The sequence below is a fragment of the Pseudopodoces humilis genome, chromosome 23 (genome assembly GCF_049639895.1).
Source record: "Pseudopodoces humilis isolate 2021_Gansu_Grassland_sample_001 chromosome 23, ASM4963989v1, whole genome shotgun sequence".
Classification (NCBI taxonomy): Eukaryota; Metazoa; Chordata; class Aves; order Passeriformes; family Paridae; genus Pseudopodoces; species Pseudopodoces humilis.
Window position 1 is genome coordinate 9,036,460 of NC_142222.1, and position 20,685 is coordinate 9,057,144.

At 48.7% G+C, this 20,685-nt stretch overlaps 1 protein-coding gene across 7 annotated transcripts in view; it reads left to right on the forward strand.

Annotated features, from left to right (window-relative positions):
• Positions 1 to 20,685, forward strand: part of AUTS2 (activator of transcription and developmental regulator AUTS2) — a 663,646-nt gene that overhangs the window by 601,294 nt on the left and 41,667 nt on the right. For all 7 annotated transcript variants that reach the window (XM_088066212.1, XM_088066213.1, XM_088066215.1 and 4 more), the window contains one exon: positions 8,131 to 8,179. In XM_088066212.1, the coding sequence (XP_087922338.1) occupies positions 8,131 to 8,179 (49 nt within the window). The remainder of the gene's footprint in view (positions 1 to 8,130; positions 8,180 to 20,685) is intronic.

The following is a 20,685-nucleotide window of genomic DNA, read 5'->3' on the forward strand; positions in this document are numbered from 1 at the left end:
GAAAGATGGCTGTGGTGTTCACCTGAAGGATTTTACATTGTTGGGAGAAGCCTGGGAGAGAAATGGCTTCACACACGTAGGACAGGTAGGATTTGTCTTTGGTACAGTGACTGGGTTCAGAAAATTATCCAGGTGTGCAAATCTGGGCTAAATTCTGTCCTTGAAGCAGTGGAGACCACATAGTATTTTATTAGGGCCAAGCTGTAAGGATGGGGAAGAGAGAGCAGCCCTATTGTTCCCTGAGCCCCAGTTTTTATCTTTGTTTCCATTTGAAACCCTAATCATAAAACTGCCTGCAGAGCGGTTGCCTTGCTGTTCCTCTAAATGAGAATTCCAGCTTTTATGCTAATTCAGTTTCAGGTTTCTTTGAACCTGCAGTTTATGGGCCTCTGCTTAAAACTGCAATCTGTTCTGCATAAAAGAAGGGATTACAAAGGGGTTTAGTTTTGCAAATGCTGCAGAAAAATAGAAATAATAAAAAAGTTGCACTGTCATTAATATGTTCCCGCAGAAGTTTTCTGCTTTGTCAAATGAAAAGCGGAGATTTACCCGGGGATGTTCAACAGGCAGAGCTCTGTTCCCCTCTGAAAGGGCCATTTGCTGGTTGTGTCCCCCTTTGCCAGTGCCCTGTCCCTGCTGGAGGGGACGCTGAGGGAGCATCGCTGCCAGGAGCCCCCGGCGCTTGTCCCAGGGCTGGGCTGCTCCCAGACATCCCCCCAGTCCAGCAGAGCCCACCCTCACCACCAGCTCCTCTTCCTGGCATCTCTCATCACCTTTTTACAGCCACACCAGCTGTGGTTTTGCTCTCCAGAGGTCACTCTGGGGAACAGGTCCTTTTCTTGCACCTCTCAACCTGCTGGAGTTTAAGTACCTTCTGCTTGGGACATTATGCCGTGGCTTGCTGTTCACAGCCATAAAATTCCACTGATAGCTGCATAAATTCTTTTCTTGGGGAAAGGATCCTGCATCTCATATCCAGTAATAGGCAAAATCTTGTATGTTTTCAAAGCATTATGGAAGGCTTTCTAAGGCACCGTAATCGTGCTCCAAAGTCAGATACCACGGTGTCTTTTGGGAAGGTTAGCAACTCAATGGAAACATAAATGTTTCCAGGCTTTGACAGAATACCAAAGAATTGGAATATCCACTTTTTATGTTGCCAGGAAAAAAGCTGTAGAACCTTCCAGGTGAGGTGAAGTTTGCCATAAATAATTTAATCCAATATAATCTGCTGTAATTTCAATATTCGTTTGCTTCTTGTGCCAGAGATGGATAATTCTTCTTTGGAATTACTCTGTGACTTGGAAGCGAATGTTTGCTTCCCTGCCTGCTGTCTGGGCAGCTTTAGGTCATTTTTATAAAATACTTGGATCTGAAAGCCTCTTCCAGAGAGTGAAAGATCTTGAAATTACTTTTGATCCAAGTTCAATGCACTTCATTTGGCCGCTGTTGTGGCAGAAACAAATGTCGACACTGACAGAGACCACAGACAGATGAAAAAAATTCTGGCAAGGTCCCACATAGATAAGAGACAGAAGGTTTCAAAAACCTATCCAGGCATAACCTAAAGCACAGGAAAGTATTGCTGTCAGGAGAGGGGGAAGCTTGATCCAAAGGCATTCAAATCACTGCAGGGAGGAGGGGTCCTTTGATTTAATTTGGCTTTGAGTGAATTTCTGAACTCCAAATCTCTCATTCAGAATTGTGCAACGCATTTTGTCCGTGTGTAATTTTGTAGCAGGAAAACAGAGGTCCTCAATTTATCTCTAAGGCACAAATAATGAACATAATGAGGCCCAGAGCCCTGCCAATAAATCCTCACAGCCCAGGGAGATGAGCAGGTAAATGCATTTCTGATTCTGTGTGTGCTGAGATTTCAGGTGTGGCATGTGGTTAACACTGGATAAATCCAGTACAGACAAGCCTGTTGTTTAATAAATTAAAGTCTTGTGAGGTACCTAGGCTTTAATTAGATCCATTCTTACCATGTCAGGATGTGGAAAGTCTTGACCAAGGTGCTCATAGACTGCATGAGCTGCCACACCTTGGTACTGTGCATTTAATTCCTCGTCCAGGTACAGCCTCACCATCGGTCCATGGAGCCCCCAAGCGCTGTGGTTGTACAGAGAACACTCTGCCAGCTTAATGCCTTTATCAATTTCTTCTTGGTGGGGACTGGAATCTGCACTCAAGCAACATCCATGGCCCAAAGGGCTGCAATGGCTCCTGGGCACTACCCACTTCTGATTCCAGAGACCAGACCCAAAGCCAGTTCTGTTGGGTTTGTAAGAGGAGATGAAAACTACCTCTCTGATAGCACAGGATTATCTTTGCAGTATATATTTATTAGATGCAAATATATATTAGATGTCAAAACGTGTGAAAGTTTAACAGCCAAAATCCATGCTCAGTTATGGTGTGGAAATGTGGGGATAAGCTACTCAGCTGGACAGTCCTGCAGAACTCATTGCCATTGCCATACCAGGGTCTGAGGTTGGCCACAATTCTTTGATTTTCCAGTGGAGACCACTTGTCCCAGTTTCAGCAAAGCGTTCCACCCTGGATCAGCCACGGCACGAAGGCACTGTGGTGTCTGCAGCCACGGTGTGACTCAGGAGCTCTGCTGGCTGTGTTCATCTCCTGGGGACCAGTATTGTTCCCATTATTGTACATCTTCCCTGTCCCAGCAGAAACCAGCACACTCAGTGGGACTGCACCTCAGATAAGAATCTTGGAGAAGCCACTGAAGGGGAAAACTGAAATGGATTCTTAAATGTATCATATGGTGATGGAATGAGGAACAAAGGGGAAATATTTGCATAAAACCGTGTAGTTCTATGTGTGTAATTGGTAGGTGCTCTTTCTTAATTACAGCACTTGTGCTTGTGTGGACAGTCAGATCATGGTTCCCTGCTCCCCATCACTGCTGGGGGAGAGCTCAGAGCCACCTCGGTGTCCTGGCTTCAGGAGAAGGGCTCTCACTCCCTTGTCATCCCACGTCCTGGGGCGAGCTCGGAGCTGGGCCAGGACACAGTGCATCTTTCCAAGCTCCCCCTGGATTTTGGGCACATGACTGTAATCCCTCACCATCGTCAGGTGAGGCCAAGCAGGCACACACAGCTCTTGCTCTGCACTTCTTTTCTGGCTGGTATAGGTAGTTCCCGTCTTTTCCTTAGGAGAATCACCTCCTCCAGGCTGAGTTCTACCACAGGAGTTGGGGTGAGCAGGACTTGTCAACCCTGTTTCTGAGGATTTAGCTCAAACTCAAGTGGAACCCACGGGAGTTTAATTCCATTAGCACTCCTAGCCCAGTGTGGGTTTGAAACCCATTTCCACGTTTGAAATCTTGAAAACACTCCCTGGGCACGGTCTTGCAAGCCTGTAAATCCCCTCTTAGCACCTATCCCTTTCCCAGGAAACATCTCACCGTATGGAGCTACTGTGCCAATGTGCATAACTGCCTCTCATCTTCCCAGGAAACATCATTTGGCTCCGAGCGCTGCGCTTCAGTGAATTATCATTTATATCATCACGTATCTGCGCGTTTATTTTCCACGGTGGCCATTACTAATGGTGCGCTGCACTTAAGGAAAACCTCCAGCGAGTGGGAAATGCAGTGTCCGTGGACAATCAGTGCTGGAAGCAGTCCGGCGGCTCTCTGCATGGGGGGCTCAGAGAGAAACCACAGCTCAGCGAGCAGCCGGGGTCCCCGGCAGGCCACCCTGCCTGCAGCTGGGGACATCGGCTTTTCCCACTTAAAAAAGAAAACCCGTTAAAACAAACAAAAAGAAATTGCTAAGCGCAAGGCGATGTTTTCCACCGTGCTTTCGTCCCGCGGAGCTCTAGAGAGTGATGTTCGTGGAGCTTTCGCTCCCGTGAGTGATGCTCGTCGCCATCCCGGGGCAGGGGGGTCTGTCCGGTTCGGCGGGTCCCTCGCAGCCGCTGCCGGAGGCTCCGCACCGGCTCCCGCGGAGCCTCCCCCGCCCAGCCGGGCCGGCCCCGCCGCGGGGACCGGAGCAGGAGCGGAGCAGGAGCGGAGCCTCCCCCGCCCGTTCGGGCCGGCCCCGCCGCGGGGACCCGCTCGGAGCGGGGCGGGGCCGGGGGAGGGCGGAGCCGGCGGGCGGCGGCGGCGGCTTCGGGAGCGCCGCGCAGTGCGGAGCGGAGCCGGGCGGCGAGAGGGGTCCGGCCGGCGCCTGCAGCCGGGCCGGGCGGAGCGGGGCGGCCGCCCCGCGGGGATTACAGGCTTGCGAGGCTGTTTCGGAGGGGCCGGGGCCGGGCCGCCGCCTCTCCCCCATGGAATTCACCTGAGCGCGGTCCGCGACGGGAGGGACGGCGCCCGGCGGGAGCCCGCTTTGGCTCGGGAGAGGACGGGCATGACTTTTTAAGCGAAACAAAAACAATCGGCCCCCCCAAACGCCCCGGCAAACGGCGGAAGGGAACCCAAAAAGCCGCCCGAAGGAAGGGACGCGCAGCCGCCGGCGCTGGAGCCGCGGAGGGAGGGAGGAGGCGCCGCGGCCGCACCGCCCCGCACCGCCCCGCAGCCGGAGGTGCCGCCGCTGCCCCCGGCCGCCGCCGCACATGGTTTTCTTTGTCCTGCTGCCGCTCGCGTAGCGCCAGCTCCGCGCTCCCCGCACGCCTCGCTCCTGCCGGGAACCATCTTGCGGGAGCGGGGAAGGAGCTCGGCGGCCCGGTGAAGGATGCCCGCCCGGCGGCCCGCGCTCCCGGCCCGCGGAGCCGGCTCCCCGCGGAGGATTAGTTGGGGTTTGGCCGCGGGACGCTGAGAGCAGCGCTGGATCGGAGTTGCCGCTCACGCCCGTCCCTCCCGCACCGCCATGAGCCGCGGGCCGGCCCCGCGGAGCCCCCGGAGCGCAGGTAAGCACCGGGCCGGGGCGGCTCCTGCTGCGGGAGGGAGCGGAGCGGGCCGGGCCGGGCCGGGGAGCAGCGGCGGGGCCGCGGGCAGGTGCGGGGCCGCTGCCGTGCCAGCAGTGAGTCAGGCTGCGCTGTCTGGACAGGAAATATTTTAGTCATACATCCCCTCGAACGGCAGCGCATTCCTCGGTGAGGGAAAAATACTCTTTGGGTCATTTTTTTCTGTGCGGTTTGTTGGTTTTTTTGGGTTTTTTTTTTTTTCTTTAAGCTCAGGGATTGCTGACTTGTTTCATTTCGCGGTGGAAAGGATTAAGCTGCGCTTGGTAACGAGGGGATTTGCAAGGGAAAACGGCCCAAGTGCGAGGGAGGGAGCTGTGTGGCACCAGCTCCGGCTCCGTGCCCGAGACACCGGGGGAGCTCCTCGGGCAGAGCACCCCGGATAACCCCGTGCTGTCCCCAAGGGTCACGGTGGCGGCAGACAGAGCTGTGAGTGCTCCAGAGAGACCCGGCAAGATCGGGATAAAGGGGAGACAAGAGAGAGTTGCTCTTGGCTGGTGTAAGGGAAGGGAGCGCCGAGCTCCTCTCCGCCGCTGGAACATCCAGCTTCGGCCACATCGCACATAAAGGCACTTTGTTGTCTGCGCCGATTCCTGTCAGCACCGAGCAGGGTTTGAGACTGAATTTCATCCTTCTGGGGTAGTAGCGAGTTGTTGCGGGTTTTTGAGTCAGCTGGGTTTTTTTGTTCCTTCGGTGTTGTTGCGTGATGTGACTGCCTAGCTGTGGGAAAATAATATTATTTGCATGGAAATTGGCACACTGTGTGTCTGCTGACAGAGATTGCGCTCGCCTCTGTGTCGCTGCTACATCACCCTAATTGCTATTTTGTATTTAAAACCCAATTTTTAAGTAAGGAAACGGGCAGGCCAAGTTCATCTCACCGTTCCAGCCAGCGTTTGGGTTATCTTCATGGTAACGCAGGCAGTGTGGTTATTTCAAGTTGCTCTTCCATTCGGCTGTGTGTGGTCAGTAATGCAGAATGAGCTTCGCTCGTGGATGAGCTTTGTCTTTGTAAAATAATTCCATTTTTAGACAGATGTTTCATGGTTAATCACCTGCCAGGCTGCTCCGGAGGAATCTGTTCGAGGTGTGCCACTTGCAGGTGTGCCACTTGCAGGTGTCACAGCCCTGCTTGTGACCGGGGTATGCGGTGGCACAGGAAAGGACTGCACCTGAAAAACCGTGGCTTAAAAAACAACCTCTTGGTTCAGGCTTGGCGTTAGGGCAAACTTTGTAAAAAGATGTTTTCCTCTTTGTAGTGCTTGGAAAAATCAAGCGAGTGGGAAACACGGAGCTGTGCTGTTTTGTTTTGAAACAGTAAAATAAAGTAATAGCTGAAACTGTAAGAAGTTTGTTTGGTTTTTAATACTGGATTTTCTTTCTAAAAAGAAGGACTGGTTCAGAGAGTTTTGACTTCAGAGAAAAGCTGCATTTGAGAAGACAACAACAGCTGAAATTCACCAGGAAAGATTATTTTTAAGCAGGCTGATTGGCAAGGGTAGGAAAGCATTGAGCCTCTTGTTGGACTAATACTGGGCTGCCCTTTAAAGCACATGGCTTTCTTGATCTCTTCAATTTCTGCATTATTCACATATTTTCATTAATTTAGAGAAAGTCGTCACTGAATAATAAATCCATCATTGGGTGATAAATCCAGTGTTTACAAGGTATTTAATTGAGACGAAATGCACCAGCTCGGCTTTCAAATAAGCCAGCAATAGTCTAGTAAAATTTGTCTAAAAGTCTGAAAAATAATGCTATTTTTAATAATTAATTGTACAAATCTTGTCTGTCACTAACTTGAGGGCAAACAGTTTTTTCCAGCGTATTCCTGTGCTGTGATGCACAGTCTGAGCCGTGTCTACTCATTCATCGGGAGTTTCACATCCAAGTTTTTAGTGCAGTCGAGGTAGCGAACGTATACGTTGATTGTCTGGTGATTTTTATCTAATTTTGAATTGAGAAAATCCTTCCCTTTAAAAAAATAAACAAACCCACAGCCCGCTTTCCAAACAGTGTTTTCAATTACTGTTCCCAAAGCCAGCAAGAAAACAGTTTCTAGGGAAAAATGAAAATCTTTCTCAAGTGTTGTGTTTTAACCCCATTTGCAGTGTTCTGTTCCTGAGCACGTTTTCCCTGTGTTTTCCAAGCTGTCTGTGCTGTTTCTCAGCAGGTCTGGGCTCCAGTTTGGAACTGAACAGCTCTGTGCTTTTTGTGGGTGCAGAGGTGGGAGAAGTTTGAGCTGAGCTGCCCGCGTGTGTGTTGTGTGTGCCCAAACACAGCAGCACACAGCTGCCAGAAACTCAGTCCTTTTGGGCTCGGGCTCTTTGAAAAATGAACATTTTCAGTGTTCCTCCCCTGCCTGGTTTTGTGCCGTTGGAATTTCTTAAAGGGGGCAGATCAATGATTTTGTGGGAAACTGAAATAAAGCTTTTTATATGGGTGGAGAGCTGAGCTGGCACCCTGGCGTAGGAACAGCAGGAACAGGCAAGCCACTAACACAATATTGAGGGGAAAAACCTCCGTGGATAGAGGTGGCTTGATGAAAAAGAAAAGGTTTATTAGTTTACACAGCGAGGTGTCAGAAATCAGTGATTCTGAGGAAGGCAAAGCTGACGTGGAAATACACACTGATCCTAAATACTGACACGCTCTTTATCTTTCAAAGAGCTTGCAACAGCAATTTAGAAAATTACTAACCTAAGTTATCAACGCTGCTTTGAAGGTGGTAAAAATCGAATGTTCGCACAGCAGGGATCCCAAAAATACTTTAAAAATTAATTAAGAAATCTGCAGTTCTGGAAATTCCTGAGACTGGGCTGTCTGGTTCGAAATCACGACTCTTCTCCATTGCAAAATCAATGTCGGAATGTATTGGATAATGGCAGTACAAAGATACAGTGTCTGTGCAGCTAATGTTGGAGAAAAAGCCCATTTCTTTATGAAATAGAGCCTTTCCAAAGAAATATCTGCACTGCAGGGCGGCGAAGCACAGCCGAACAGCACCACCTGATGGACACGGGCTCTGCAATTCCTGGTTTTGTCTCCTGGTTTGTTTCCCCGAAATTCACACACACACACACACACCTCTGCCTGTGCATAAATACAGCGCCGTGCCTTCGGAAATCTATCACTGCTACAAAATGTAACTGCTTTTTTTTTTTCTTTTTCTTTCTTTTTTTTTTTTTTTTATTGGTCTTTCAGGCATCTGATGCCAGCTCTGAGAAACTGTTCAACGCTGTCACAAATAAAGGTAAGGCTGCAATTCACATCCCAAACAGATTTATTTTCCTTTTTTCCCCACACGTTTCTTTTCATGCCAGTTTCAATGGGAGATGAAATGTGACTTGTCTTGCAGAAATGTCGCAATCAGCTTGTTAGTGCTTTTTATGTTTCTCTGGGTTTCAGACGTGTTCTGTATGCTTGGTAATTGCTTTGCTTAATATAAAATATAGGCTTTAAATAATGCATTGCCTGCCAGGTCAGAATTAATTTAAATAACAATATTAAGGAATAGTTTATTTTACAAATGGCTTTAATTTAAGCTCATTTAAATAACTGTAAGAGTTTTCAAAATGTTTTAACTTGATTGTTACTCATCAGCTCCGTGATAGACGTGGAATTATGAATAGCCAATTTGCACTGCTGACAGTAATAACCAGCCAACGTTTAGTATTCACAGGATAATAGTCATAAACCATGGCTTACTGTGCTGTGTGCTTTCTGTAGAGTTAATAAATGATAGAGAGGGCCACATTTAAATATTCAGTATCCCATTAATTTCTTCCAAACAGCAATCCAAAGACAGAGTGGCTAATGATATAACAGTACATTAAGGGAAAGGCTCACTCAGTGCCCGTGAGCTGCCCTGCTGGGCCTGCAGAGCCCTGAAAGGCTTTGGGGGAATCCTTTGGGTGTAATCCTCCTTTTTGATCTGCTTGCTGTTTTTGCAAGGAGGGTGTAGGGAGCAGCCCCAGGCATGGGTTTCACAAACAAGTCTAATTCAAAGCCTTGAAATTTTTTTTTCCTGGTTTTTACCCCAGTGTCCTGCGCGTGGGAAGGGGTGAGCTCCTGCCTGCAAAGCCGGGGTTTTGTCCCATGGGGTTTGGAGCACTCGAGTCAGTCTGAGTTAGAAGAGGCAGACTGGACTGGTTTGAAACTGGGCTGTGTTTTGTTTGCCGGGTGTGGATTTGCTCGGTATTTGCCCTGTCTGCTTCTCCCTGGGTTTGGTTCCTTACTCCAGCGAGTCACTCCAGTGCTTCTCTGTGCTTTTCAATTCCACCGAGTTGTGGTGGTTTAACTGGGGACAGAATGTGACCCCGTTACCTTTGGAATTCCCATGCTGACCCACTGCTGCTTCTGAAGGCTTCTGCTGCATATTGAATTATACCTGGATTTAATTGCATTACGGATCCGTAGTCCTGTTTTTTCATGTATTAGCATCCTCTGGAAGTACAGTCTGGATTATTTCTGTGGTCTAAGCAGGTTATCTCACTTGGCAAGCTGATTTATCCTTTGTGATTAATGGCATTTACAGGTTCCCCAGGCCCTTCTGGAGACTGAGAGTAGGTGGCACAGCCATTAGAAGGGAAGAGCTTCGTGTCTGGAGTGACCCCAGGCCCCCAAACTACATGTGACTGCATCTTTATTTTGCTAATTTGCTGTAAAAGGCTTTGGCATTTGAGCAGCCCTTTCCTGGGGCTGGGCAGGAGCAGCCCCACATTCCTGGTCCAGGCCTGTAACCAGGGTGAGGTGACTGATGAAGAGTAGGCCCCTCTTCCTCTTCTTTGCTTTTCTTTTTTGACTCAAACACATTTCCCACATTCTTATTGCTGTTTACTTACGGGGCTTGATTCGTGGCATCCCTTTGGATGTGAATACCCATGCTTGACAGGGAGCCTTTTCTTCCGAGGTACTTTTCTTTGGTGATTTAGTTCCCTTGAAAGGATTAGGGTTTCTTTGTGTAGCCTAAAATCAACATGAGCTTTTCGAAGCTTTGCTTGGGAAACCGTACACAAATAAGCTTTTTAGTTGATGGTAGATTATTCCTTTGCCCCTTATTTCCATCAAAATGGCATCTTTCTTTTCTCCTCCTGAGTTTCCCCTTAAAGCCATATGCTAATTCCTGTTGGTAACATGAATGACAAGGGAGGAATCAATGCAAATCCAGGTGCGGCCAAACCAGGCTGGCTGGTATTTTCTTTTTTTTTTTTTTTTCCTTACCCTCTTTTTTTATTTTTTTTCCACTGGGAGAAAGAGATTAAGGGGAAAGAGAACGGAAAAAGCATTGGGGACAGTTTTGTCAAAGGGATTAGCATTCAGACTACAAAATATCAGGAAAAGAAGCTCAGAAAAGCTCCCCTGTTTGGAGATAATGTCAGTAATTGCTGGCAGGCAGGTGCTGGGCTCTCTGCCGGGGCTGGGGGTGCTGTTCTTGCTCTGAGTGCCGGCCCTGGGGAGCTCCAAGTGCCTGGGGGCTGTCAGTTTGATAAATTCCCAGTTCAAGTTCCCTCTCCGCAGCTCAGGCTGTTCGCTTCCAAGCCAGCTCTTCCCCACTGCGTTGTCCACGGCTGCTTTTGCCAAAAGCAATAAAAGTCACTTGTAAGAAAGGTCAGATTTGCATTGGGTAAATCATGATGGAACCTTCCAAGCTGCCAGGCTGGGAGGGCTGGGCAGGCTGACAGCGTCCGGCCCTCTGAGTCCTCTTGGGTGTCCCACAGCCACCCGTGTCTCACACACTGCTTGGGTTCTTCATGCCTTTTTAAAAATCTTTTTAGTATTATTCATAACTGAAGTAGCAGAAAATACAGAAGTAGTGTATTTACGGAGCAGGTACAAATCCTGAAGCGTTTTACATCTCATATATACGTTTTGTCCCCTTTCTGTCATTTCGTTGTGGACTTCAAGGTTTAAGATGTGCTCAGGCTCAAGGAGTGATGGATTAGTGTGGATGTGCAATGTGGAGCAGTCCCTTCCCCAGAAACACTAAGAATTTAAAAAATCCAGAGCCAAGTGAGATCCCTCCCAACCCTCTCTGGAAGAGCTGCCCCACGCCCTCTGAGAGTTTCACCTCAGCACCATTAATCCCAGCCAAAGTGCAGGGTTTCTGCACGAATTTTTGTAACGTGACTTCTCACCACAATTAAATCCCATTATCTCTCAGTAATTTAAATGCACACATCTGAAGCTGCAGAGCAGGCAGCTCCTACTACAACTGTGTGGTTCATTTATGTTAACTCCCTCCTACCATACCCCTGGAAAACAGCTTTTCCTGAAGGGAGAAATGAGTCCCGAAGTGGTGAAGTTTTCATTTGTGCTGTATATTGAAGTTTGCCTTTGATCAGAAGCACAATTGGGCTGTTAGAGATTTTAATGTTCAAATTGTTTACAGGATGTTCATGTAAACTTTATGAATCCTTCTGCTGCGTGGCACCACCAGCTGTCAGGGAAATATTTACACTCTCAGCTGGAGGCAGATCAAGGCATGTGGGTTACGAGGCTTCACCGGTCGCTGAAATACCAGTCAGATCAAGCCCTGGCTTTTTAGGTGGTTCTACAGCAATATTCTGCCCTAGAAAAAACAGGCACGTTGTTGTTTCTCCCCTTGGCTTCTGAGGTGAAGCATTTCTTGAGGATGCTCTACAACATCTGTTTCTGTAAACAAGCAGGGAGCTAAAGCTGGCAATTCCTTCCCTGCTGATCCCTTCGCAGGAGATCCCTGGCTGTGGAGAGGTGCTCTCGCTCCTGAGTGAGCTCCCCACGGCATCTGGAGCTGCATGGGAGTGGATCCAGCTCTTCAGGCAGCAGTGGTGACGTGGTCAGTGTGCCAGGGCTCTGCCAGGGCTCTGCCAGGGCTGCCTCCCTCCTTTGCAGGCTCTGCAGGAATCCACAGAACGTCCTCACTCGCTTGGGGTGTGTTCTCAGCCTCGCCTGCAGTTTTTGGGGTGGCTGCTCCCTGCTGCCTCTTCTCACTGAAATGCCTCTTCCCCCCCTGCTCTCGGAGCTCTGGAGCAGCCCCAGCACTGTGGGGAACTGGCCAGCAAACCTCAGGGACTGCTGAACCACCCCAGATGTCTGCCTTTGGGGCAGCTCCACCCCACAGCTGACAGCGGTGTCTCCTCACTTGCTGGCAGAGGTGTCCCTGGTGGCTTTGGATCACCGGTTTGCTGGTGTTCTGTGGGCTTCAAATGCATTTTCAGTATTGTCCATGGGGAAGTTCAGTGTCTCATTAGGGAGAGGCTGAGCACTGGGAGAAGTTGTGGGTTTGGAGAGCCTGGGTTTCTGGTACCCCTGAGTTAGATGAGAACAGCTGCTGGGTCACTTCACTCCTGACTTCTGAGTGAAGCAGAGAAAAAGGTGGATAAATGTCTTGAGATGGTGCTTTGTTCTGCTGCACAAAAGAGCGAGGCAGCCATTCCTGTGCCAGGGAGTCTTCATCTGAGCAAGGAATTAGTTCTTAACAATTTTGTGTTTGTTCCTCTGCTAAGCACAAAGCACCCCTCTCCAGTCCTGCTCCTTTCCATGCCCTTCTCTGTGTGCTGCTGGCTTCTTGGCTGGGCTGTGGGGTGCCAGGGCTGTTCTGTAGCTTCAGGAAAAGGTCAGTGGATAATGGGATGTGCCCAGAGGGATGTACCCAGAGTCTGAGGTAGCCTCTTCCAAAAATTTCAGATTCTTGAGTTGTTAAACTTAGAAAACAGAAGCCTGTCAAAGCATCACAGGTAACTTTCAAGTTAGTAATTCAAAACAAAAGCAGAAAGCGGCCAGCATGGTCCAAGCACCTGAAGGCATTGGCTTTTCCTGCCCAGAGCAGCAGAGGGAGGAGTTGGTTGTGTTGCTCTGGGCATCCCTGCCCCTTTGGGCTGGTATCAAGTTCCCTTTGTGGTCAGTTGGTGATCACATGCCCCCAAGAGTTCATTTCAGGCTGTGGATTTTTGCGAAGTCAAGCTATTCCAGGCTAGGGAGCGAAATGACAATATTTGCCAACACAATTGTATCTCATATGGAGGGAATATTTGTTTTGTAGATTAGCCTATATTTGATTTTCTCAGAAAAGACATCAGTGTTGGGCTGTAAAATTGGTTCAAAAGAAGGTGGAAATATTCTTGGAGTAGGAGACAGAGATGCTGCCTTGCCTGTGGTTGGGGGAGTCCAGGCTGGGGGCTGCTGTGAGATTTGGTGAGCAGAGCATCCTGCAGACCTCCCCTGTCTGGCCTGCTGTTAGTCTCTCCCTTGTAATAAAATGTTACTTTCTCTGAAAATGTATGTTTATTTAACTAGGTCTCTTTTTGCTTCACAATCTGGATTCCATTCAGTCAGTTACCACTCCAATTAACTAACAATTATTTAACATTAACAGTAATTACAGACGCCAGTTAAGCGCCTACAGATGTCAACTGTTAGCTTTGTACCTAATCACTCAATGAAATGGAGAAAGTTCAACAAACATCAATTAGCCAAGCAATTAGTATGAGGTAGGAAAGAGCATGTTATCGTGTGTGAGCTGATTCAATTTATTTTATTTTGTCAGTAAAACACACACAGGCAGACAAGCAGCAATAAGTTGCTGAGATTAGATAAAGCTGTATTGTTTTGCTGCTTATACAAGATTTTTTTTCCCCTCTCCTGTTCTCTCCCTTACATAGCTTCAGTGTGCTTTGGCAGGCGTTGTTATCTTATCAAACGCGTTTCATTTCCAGTGGGAGAGCACAGAATGTCACAGCGGAGGGGCTGCGTTTCCATCAGGTGTCACCTGAGCAGAACCACTCCAGGCTCAGCCTGGCAGTGGGTTTAACCCAGGTTTAACCCAGGGCTTAGGCCAAGGACAGCACACAATGGATCTGTGCTTGCAGGTAGCTCAGGACAGCGTGAGCTCCTTCCTGGATTTGTCATTTTGGGTTGGTTCAGGATGGGCTCCGGTTCCACAGCTCCTCTCTTGGGCTGCGAGGGGAGCACAGGGCTCTCTCCTGGTGGGAGCAGCCAGGAGCCAGCCTGAGAGAGGGAACAGCTGGCACAGGGCGTTCCCAGGAGCTGCCAGCATCACCCCCAGCCCTGGAGGGGAGCAGCGGTGCCTCCATGGCACCAGGGAATGTTTGTGGGGGCCCCTGTGCCCTGTGTGGCTCAGAAATAAAATAAGAAAAAGAGAAGGGATGGACCATAAGTTAACTTTACCTAGAGAGAAATGGTTGATTCCCAGCCACCACCCAAGCTGCAGCACCAGCCTCTCTGCCAAGGTGGTTTGAAGTCAGGAGAGCTGTGCAGAAGGTGCTCAGGGTGTGGTTCTGGGGTACACGAATTGCCCAGCAAACACCCAGCTCTGCCAGCAGCCCTCACCTCCCCAGCCCTCCTCCCTAGGATCTAATGCCTCCTCACGCTGGGCACTATGGCACAGCCTCAGCACGGGCTGTTAGACAGCTACTGTAATTTTGAAAAGAAAAAGCACCCCAAAATCTCCCCCACCCCACAGTTTTGACACTCTGGATATCAGTAGGAGTTCTTCAAGGATGTCTACAGGAATTGTGGGGTTTTTTTTTTTCTTTTTGTTTTTTGGTTTTTTTAAATAAAGTCTTAAAAGGTGCTTAAAACCAAAGCAAAAAAGGCTTTTTTTTCCTTCCAGTTCTCAACTGGAACGCAAACAAGGATACCTTTTGCTTTCAGAAAGGTTGGACAGGGTTTGGAGCAGCCAGGTCTGGTGGAAGTGTCTGTCTACAGCAAGGGCTGGAATGAGATGAGCTTTAAGGTCCCTTCCAACCCAAACCATTCCATGATTAATCACCACCCTGGCATTTTTTAAATGTTTCCCTGCACAAAATGGTCCCACAAAGTCAGATGTTATTTTATCATGCAGGCTGCCCACAAAAGCCCATGAAGTTCTATGAATTAGTCGTTGTTTTCTGAAGTGTGGGAATAGGAGCTGAGAACCACAGGCAGATCTCACTGTTGCTTTCCAAAATCTCCGCTTTTTTTTTTTATTTCCTAGAAAAACAGAGTCTGAACACGTGAAGAAACTCTTCAGTGTATGACCTGAGTGCAATAATATTTGTCTGAGTAGGCAGAAAAGCTGAAATCAAGCTTCCCAGTGAGAGCTGCCACGTTCCTTCTGGTGGCAAAGAAGACTTTGTGAAGGATGAAATTTTAATCTGGTGAATTTTTAGCTTTCTCAGGGCTCAGCACAGATTATCCAAAGGAAAAGGCAGGGCCTGTTTATGAGGAGAAGGAGGGGGTTGTGAGAGAGCATTTCTGGGCTCAGGGGGAGGGCAAACAGATCCTGATTTGTCCTTGTTTAGGCTTCAGCTCAGTGTTGTGCTTCCTTGCTCCACTGCCTTCAAACACTTGTTAACACCCAGGATTTCCTTGAGTGCTCCTCTGGATGAGAGCCTCAGGAACAAATCCTGGGACATCCTGGGGACTCTCAGCCTCCCAGGATCACTGAGATTTCCTTTTTTTCTCATCCCTGGGGGATGTTGGTGAATGAGGGGGACTCAAGCCCCTTTTGCTGTCCCTGTCCCCAGCAGGTCCCACTCATGGGGTTCCACAAACACTGCGGGGTCTGGGGGCTTGGGGGGCTCTGGAGAGCTGGGACCACCTGGGCCAGCCCAGGCCTTGGTAGAGGGAGGAGGGGAAGAACCTGGGAAGAGGTGAAGGTGCTGCTGTAGCTCCCAAATCCTCCAGGTTAGTGGGCACTTTTGGGAATTAGAGGTAAAAAGGAATTTGAGTGGCTGGTAATAGAAAACAGCTGCTGCAGGGCAAGTCCTGAGGAAAAACGACTCCATGGAAATGGGTCTGCCAATAATAAAGCCACAAATAAATACTTAGCTCATTTGCTAGGTTGTTGGTCCCATAAGCACTGAAACTTCATTTGTTAAGAGAAGCAGCATTTAAAAATGAAAAGCAGATGAGCAAGGCCTTGTTTTTGCTGCTGCTGGCTGGGTTTATTGCTGGGGTTGTATGCCTGGGGCCCGTGCAGCTTTCAGCAGGTGTGGGAGCAGCCTGGGGACCTCAGCACCAGTTTGTTCTGTCCTATGATAATAAATATTGGGTTTTCTTTCTTTTCTGCTTGCCTGTGTTGCTGAGATAAATGATTATTAAAATCTGTCTTTGGCAGTTTTTCAGTGCCAGGCAGGACCTGCTGCCCCTGGGAAGGGGTGGGGAGCTGTGCCAGGAGCTCAACCTCAGGGGTGAGCCAGCTTTGGGACTACAAATACCAGCTCTCCTGACAGCCTGGGGTAGCACAGAGATTGTTGTCATTAAGGGAATTGCTCTCCCAAGGCAGTTAATCCTCAGGTGTTTTGGTTAGGGAGGCAGGGAGACACTTGAGGCTGTGATAGATGGAAAGTCTGATGCTGAGTTTCTGATGCTCTCAGGGAGAGAACAGCTGGAGTCTTTCCTCTTCCATCTGATTGCATCTAGGAGAGCTTCTTTAGGTTCTCCTGATGATCTTCCTGAGGTCTAAGGAGGTCTTACATAGTTTTCATGTGGAAGAAATGGGGTGAACTCCTGGGCTCACCTCTTCATCAGGAGAGGCAGAGGAACGATCTTGGTCTTCATTCTGCTCTTCATTCATTGCCAGAAGTTCAGCCTTGTGTTTCTCACTCCCAGTCAAGCGGGTGTTGATTTGAAGGTGTGGATTGTTGCTGTATGAATAGACAACCTCCAGAGCCTTTCCCATGTGGGTGGAAACAAGGAAAGCAGTCAGGGTTTTGGAAGGAGCAGTGTGGAAGGGCTGTGCCAGGTCCTGTGAACACCTTCAGGGATGAGAACATGCTCAGGAGCAATCCTGGAGCACCAGGCTCATTCAGCCTCTTTCCCCACCCCAAGAGAAATCCCGTGGCTGCATCAGACACAGTTTAAGGCAGAGTCATTTTGAAGATGTGGTTCTTGAGCAAACAGCTCATTATAACCCAGTTCATCCTTGAGCAGCTGAAGTTATCACTCCACACACCACCTCTGGCCCTGTTTGCACAGCCCCTCACTCTGCACACCAGGCCCACGGCCAGGACTTGTGGGAATCACTGTAATACAATTAAATGGTGATAACAATCACCTGGCAAGCTGCTCCACTTGTCTGGAAAGGGCTGGGCAATACGTGCGTGTGGGACAAGTCTGTGCATCTTTGGAATTAATAAAAAAATTGAGTTTGTCGACAATCCAGCCTGCAGTAAATTAACACCTTGCTTAAATAGCTGACAACTTGAAGGAGGGGGTTGTTGTTTTAATACTTCAGCTTGTTTTCTCTGTCTTCACATGCCCTGTCCAGCATCTCCTCTTACTCAAATAACCTAATTGCTCTCCAGCCTTTCAACAGCACATCAGCTTAGTGCCTTGTTGCCAAGGTGCTTGTTCACCTCAAGGCCTCATTATGTTTTGCCACTGTATCAGGGCCAAAAATAACTTGACAATACCTGCTCCATACACAGGTCTCCCAGTGACAAACAAATAATTGGGTGAAGCAAGCCCTAAGCACAGTGAGCTGCTGTGTGCACAGCCCCTGGTGACAGCAGCACCACGCTTCAGAGAGTGCTGGGACACAGGGGACAGCTCTGTGTGGCATCTCCTCATCAGCACAGGGCCAGCCATTGCCATCTTCCTGGAGGTAAAGGGCTGGCAACTCAGAGCAAAGCCTTATTGAAGGCATTTGAAGAAATAAGAATTACAGAACAGTGGCAGTCACATCTTGTCATCTTAGGGGATCTCTGGGTGTGACAAGAAGTGATCCATCTTCGCCTTTTAGTCTGATATTATAATTAATTTAAAGTTCATTGCTGTGCATACTTAGAACTGAGATTAGCTGGCAACTTTTCTCTGATGATGGTTTTGATTGCTCTGGCACTTTACACGAAAGCAATGAAACCTCTTGTCTTTGGAGCGTGTTAAGGTGTCCTGAGCAGGCAGCGAGCGCCAGGGTCCCCAAAAGTGAGGGGTGCCCAGCAGGACATTCCCTTTGGAGCAGTCACTGTCCTGCAGCCCCTTGGGCCAGCTGGGCTGTGCCAGCACCTGGGACAGTGGAAAGTGTCCCTGCCCATGGCAGGGTGGCACTGGATGAGCTTCAAGGTTCCTTCCAGCCCAAACCTTTCCGGGCTCTCTGAGTAGCTGATGTTGCTAACCCTGTTTCGGTGGATAAAACAAAATGGGTGCATTCCCAAGTGTGTGAGACACTGTAATCTTACATTTCCTGGAATTGCTCCTTTTTAGCATATTTTAACTCCTTTCTTGTGCCTGTGAGCAAGTAGAAAGTTGGGATTTTCAGGCAGGTCAGTCCCAGTGTGGTACCAGCAGCCGAGCAGGGGAAGGAGGATGTTCCAGCTCCAGTGGTTGTTTGCTCAGGCAGGCAGAGCTTGGGGAAGAGGGAGAAGCAGCACTGTGATGTTACTGGAAGTGATTCAGAAAGATACTACAGGGGGACATTACTTGTTTTGGCAAAGAATCTGTGGCATTTTTCTGCAGTGTTTTATGATTCTTCCGCTGCTAGCAGGCAGAACAAGGAGTGGCCAAAAAAACCAGGGCAGCAATGGAAACTTCAAAGCTCAGGTTTGAAGGGTCAGTTTGTGGGTAAAAGCCTGCTTTCAGAATTTATGTGTTCATGTTGCTTATTTTAGTAAACATATTATGGATAAAGTAATTTCCAAATGCAAACAGGAGGCAGCAAATAGGATTCTGTCTTTGAGCTGATTCTTCAGGAAATGATAAACAGACTTCAGAAGTCTCCATTTGAATGTTTAGGTTTTATTTGCTTTCCTTTGGCTAACCATGGAACTTAAGCACTGCTTAAAACGTGGAGTTTATCACTGGGCTTTCATTTTCTCTCTGCAACTCCAACGTTGCCCTGTGTAGATGGAGTGAATCCATCCTGTTGGGCTGTGGTTTTAATATGGAAAAAGCACGCAGAGAGCTTGCTCTGACAGGCAGAAGGTAAATGATTTCCCTATGTCTCAGGCAGCTTAGACTTTTTTTCTTTTAAAAAAAGAAAGAAATTGCTTATACTCTATTTACCTTTTCCCCTGAGGAGTGAACGGGAGGTGGAGGCAACACATACTTTCTGACATGGTGTGTTTGAGATTTCTCTTCTTGCAACAACAACACGTCAGCCAGGAGCGAATTTCCTGAGGGTGGTTTGCTGATGGACGTGCTGAACCTTGCCTTGTCAACAGGCACATTCCTGGGATTTCACACACCAGCAGCCCTGGTGTGAAATGGGAGCTGTACAGAGCAATAATTCATGTTTATTGTGCAGATTAGGAGCAAACTGCAGCAGGATGGGAGCTGCTTGTGTTTGAGTGCAGGACTTGAAAGGTTGGGATGAGTCCAGAGGAGGCCATGAAGATGCCCCAGGGGCTGGAGCTGCTCTGCTGTGAGGAAAGGCTGAGAGCTGGGGTTGTTGGTGATGAGGAGGCTCTGGAATGAGCTCATTGCAGCCTTCCCATGTCTGAGGGGGCTCTGGGGCAGCTGGAGAGGGACTGGGGACAAGGGATGGAGGGACAGGACACAGGGAATGGCTCCCAGTGCCAGAGGGCAGGGCTGGATGGGATTTTGGGCAGGAATTGTTCCCTGGCAGGGTGGGCAGGAGCTGGGGCTGCCCCTGGATCCCTGGCAGTGCCCAAGGCCAGGCTGGATGGGGTTTGGAGCACCTGGGACAGGGGAAGGTGTCCCTGCCATGGCTGGGGTGGCACTGGATGGGCTTTGAGGTCCCTTCCAACCCCAGCCACTCCATAATTCCATGGTAAACCTTCAAACCCCACTTTCTCAAATATAAAAATAATTGCAGATTCAGGCGTCCCTTGGAGAGCTGCAGTTAGTTCTGAGAACAAAAGGCTTTAGAGTTACACGGCGTTACAATCATGTTCTTTAAAAGGGAAACCAAAATTACACAGCCTCTCTTCTCCCTGAGCATCTGCAGGAATGCACTTTCAGGTACATATATCTGTGTATGTTTTTAATAATGCTCCCTCGTTTGACATGGTGTCTTGCCAGAACTGAAATCATTAATGAACTCCAGAGGGGATTTATGCAGATCCAAAGCTGCTCATTACATCTATTTTTAAGTCTGTTGCCACACTGAGGGCAAGGGGAATTTGTTGGAACCTGTAGAGTTAAAACTTGTAATTTTGTTTGCTAACACTTGCAGAAGATTACAGCTGTGATCCCAGGCCCTTTGAAGTCAAGGGTAGCAGGGGGATCATTAGCACAGGGATTATCCCTGTTTTTCTAAGGCAGTACACCCAGAGAAAAGCTCTCTGTGCCCATCTCCTCCCACCTGGGGCATGCACATGACAGGGATGGTGTGTTGGGAATTCTTTCCAAACTCTGGCTCTTCCAGAGCATTGGGAGTGTGGTGTGTCTGTGAAGTCTCATTGTCCATGGAACCCACAAAGTCTGTCACTGTGTAAAAAGAAACTTGTCAAGGAAACAGTCTGAAGTCTTATTCTTGGAGCCAGGGTTCTGGATGACTCTGTGTGTGCATTTTGAGAAAGCTCCATCTCAAACACTGAGTATTCCTCCCAAAGGTCTCTGGGGTTAGGGTTTGTCTGGGAGCCTCTCTGCTCTGGGATGATGGATTCACAAATAAAACTTCCGCAGGCAGCTGGAACAAAGGTGCATCAGGGCCAAAAGCAAGGGCAGGTTTTTGTAGGAAAGAGCCTCTTGTGGCAGCAGAGACATGGAAACACAACACGATATGTGTCTGCAAAAGCCAAGCGTGAGGCTGCTGCTGGGTTTGGGTTCCCTGCAGGTATTTAATGGGGTTTGCTGCGACGTGCCCCAATTGGA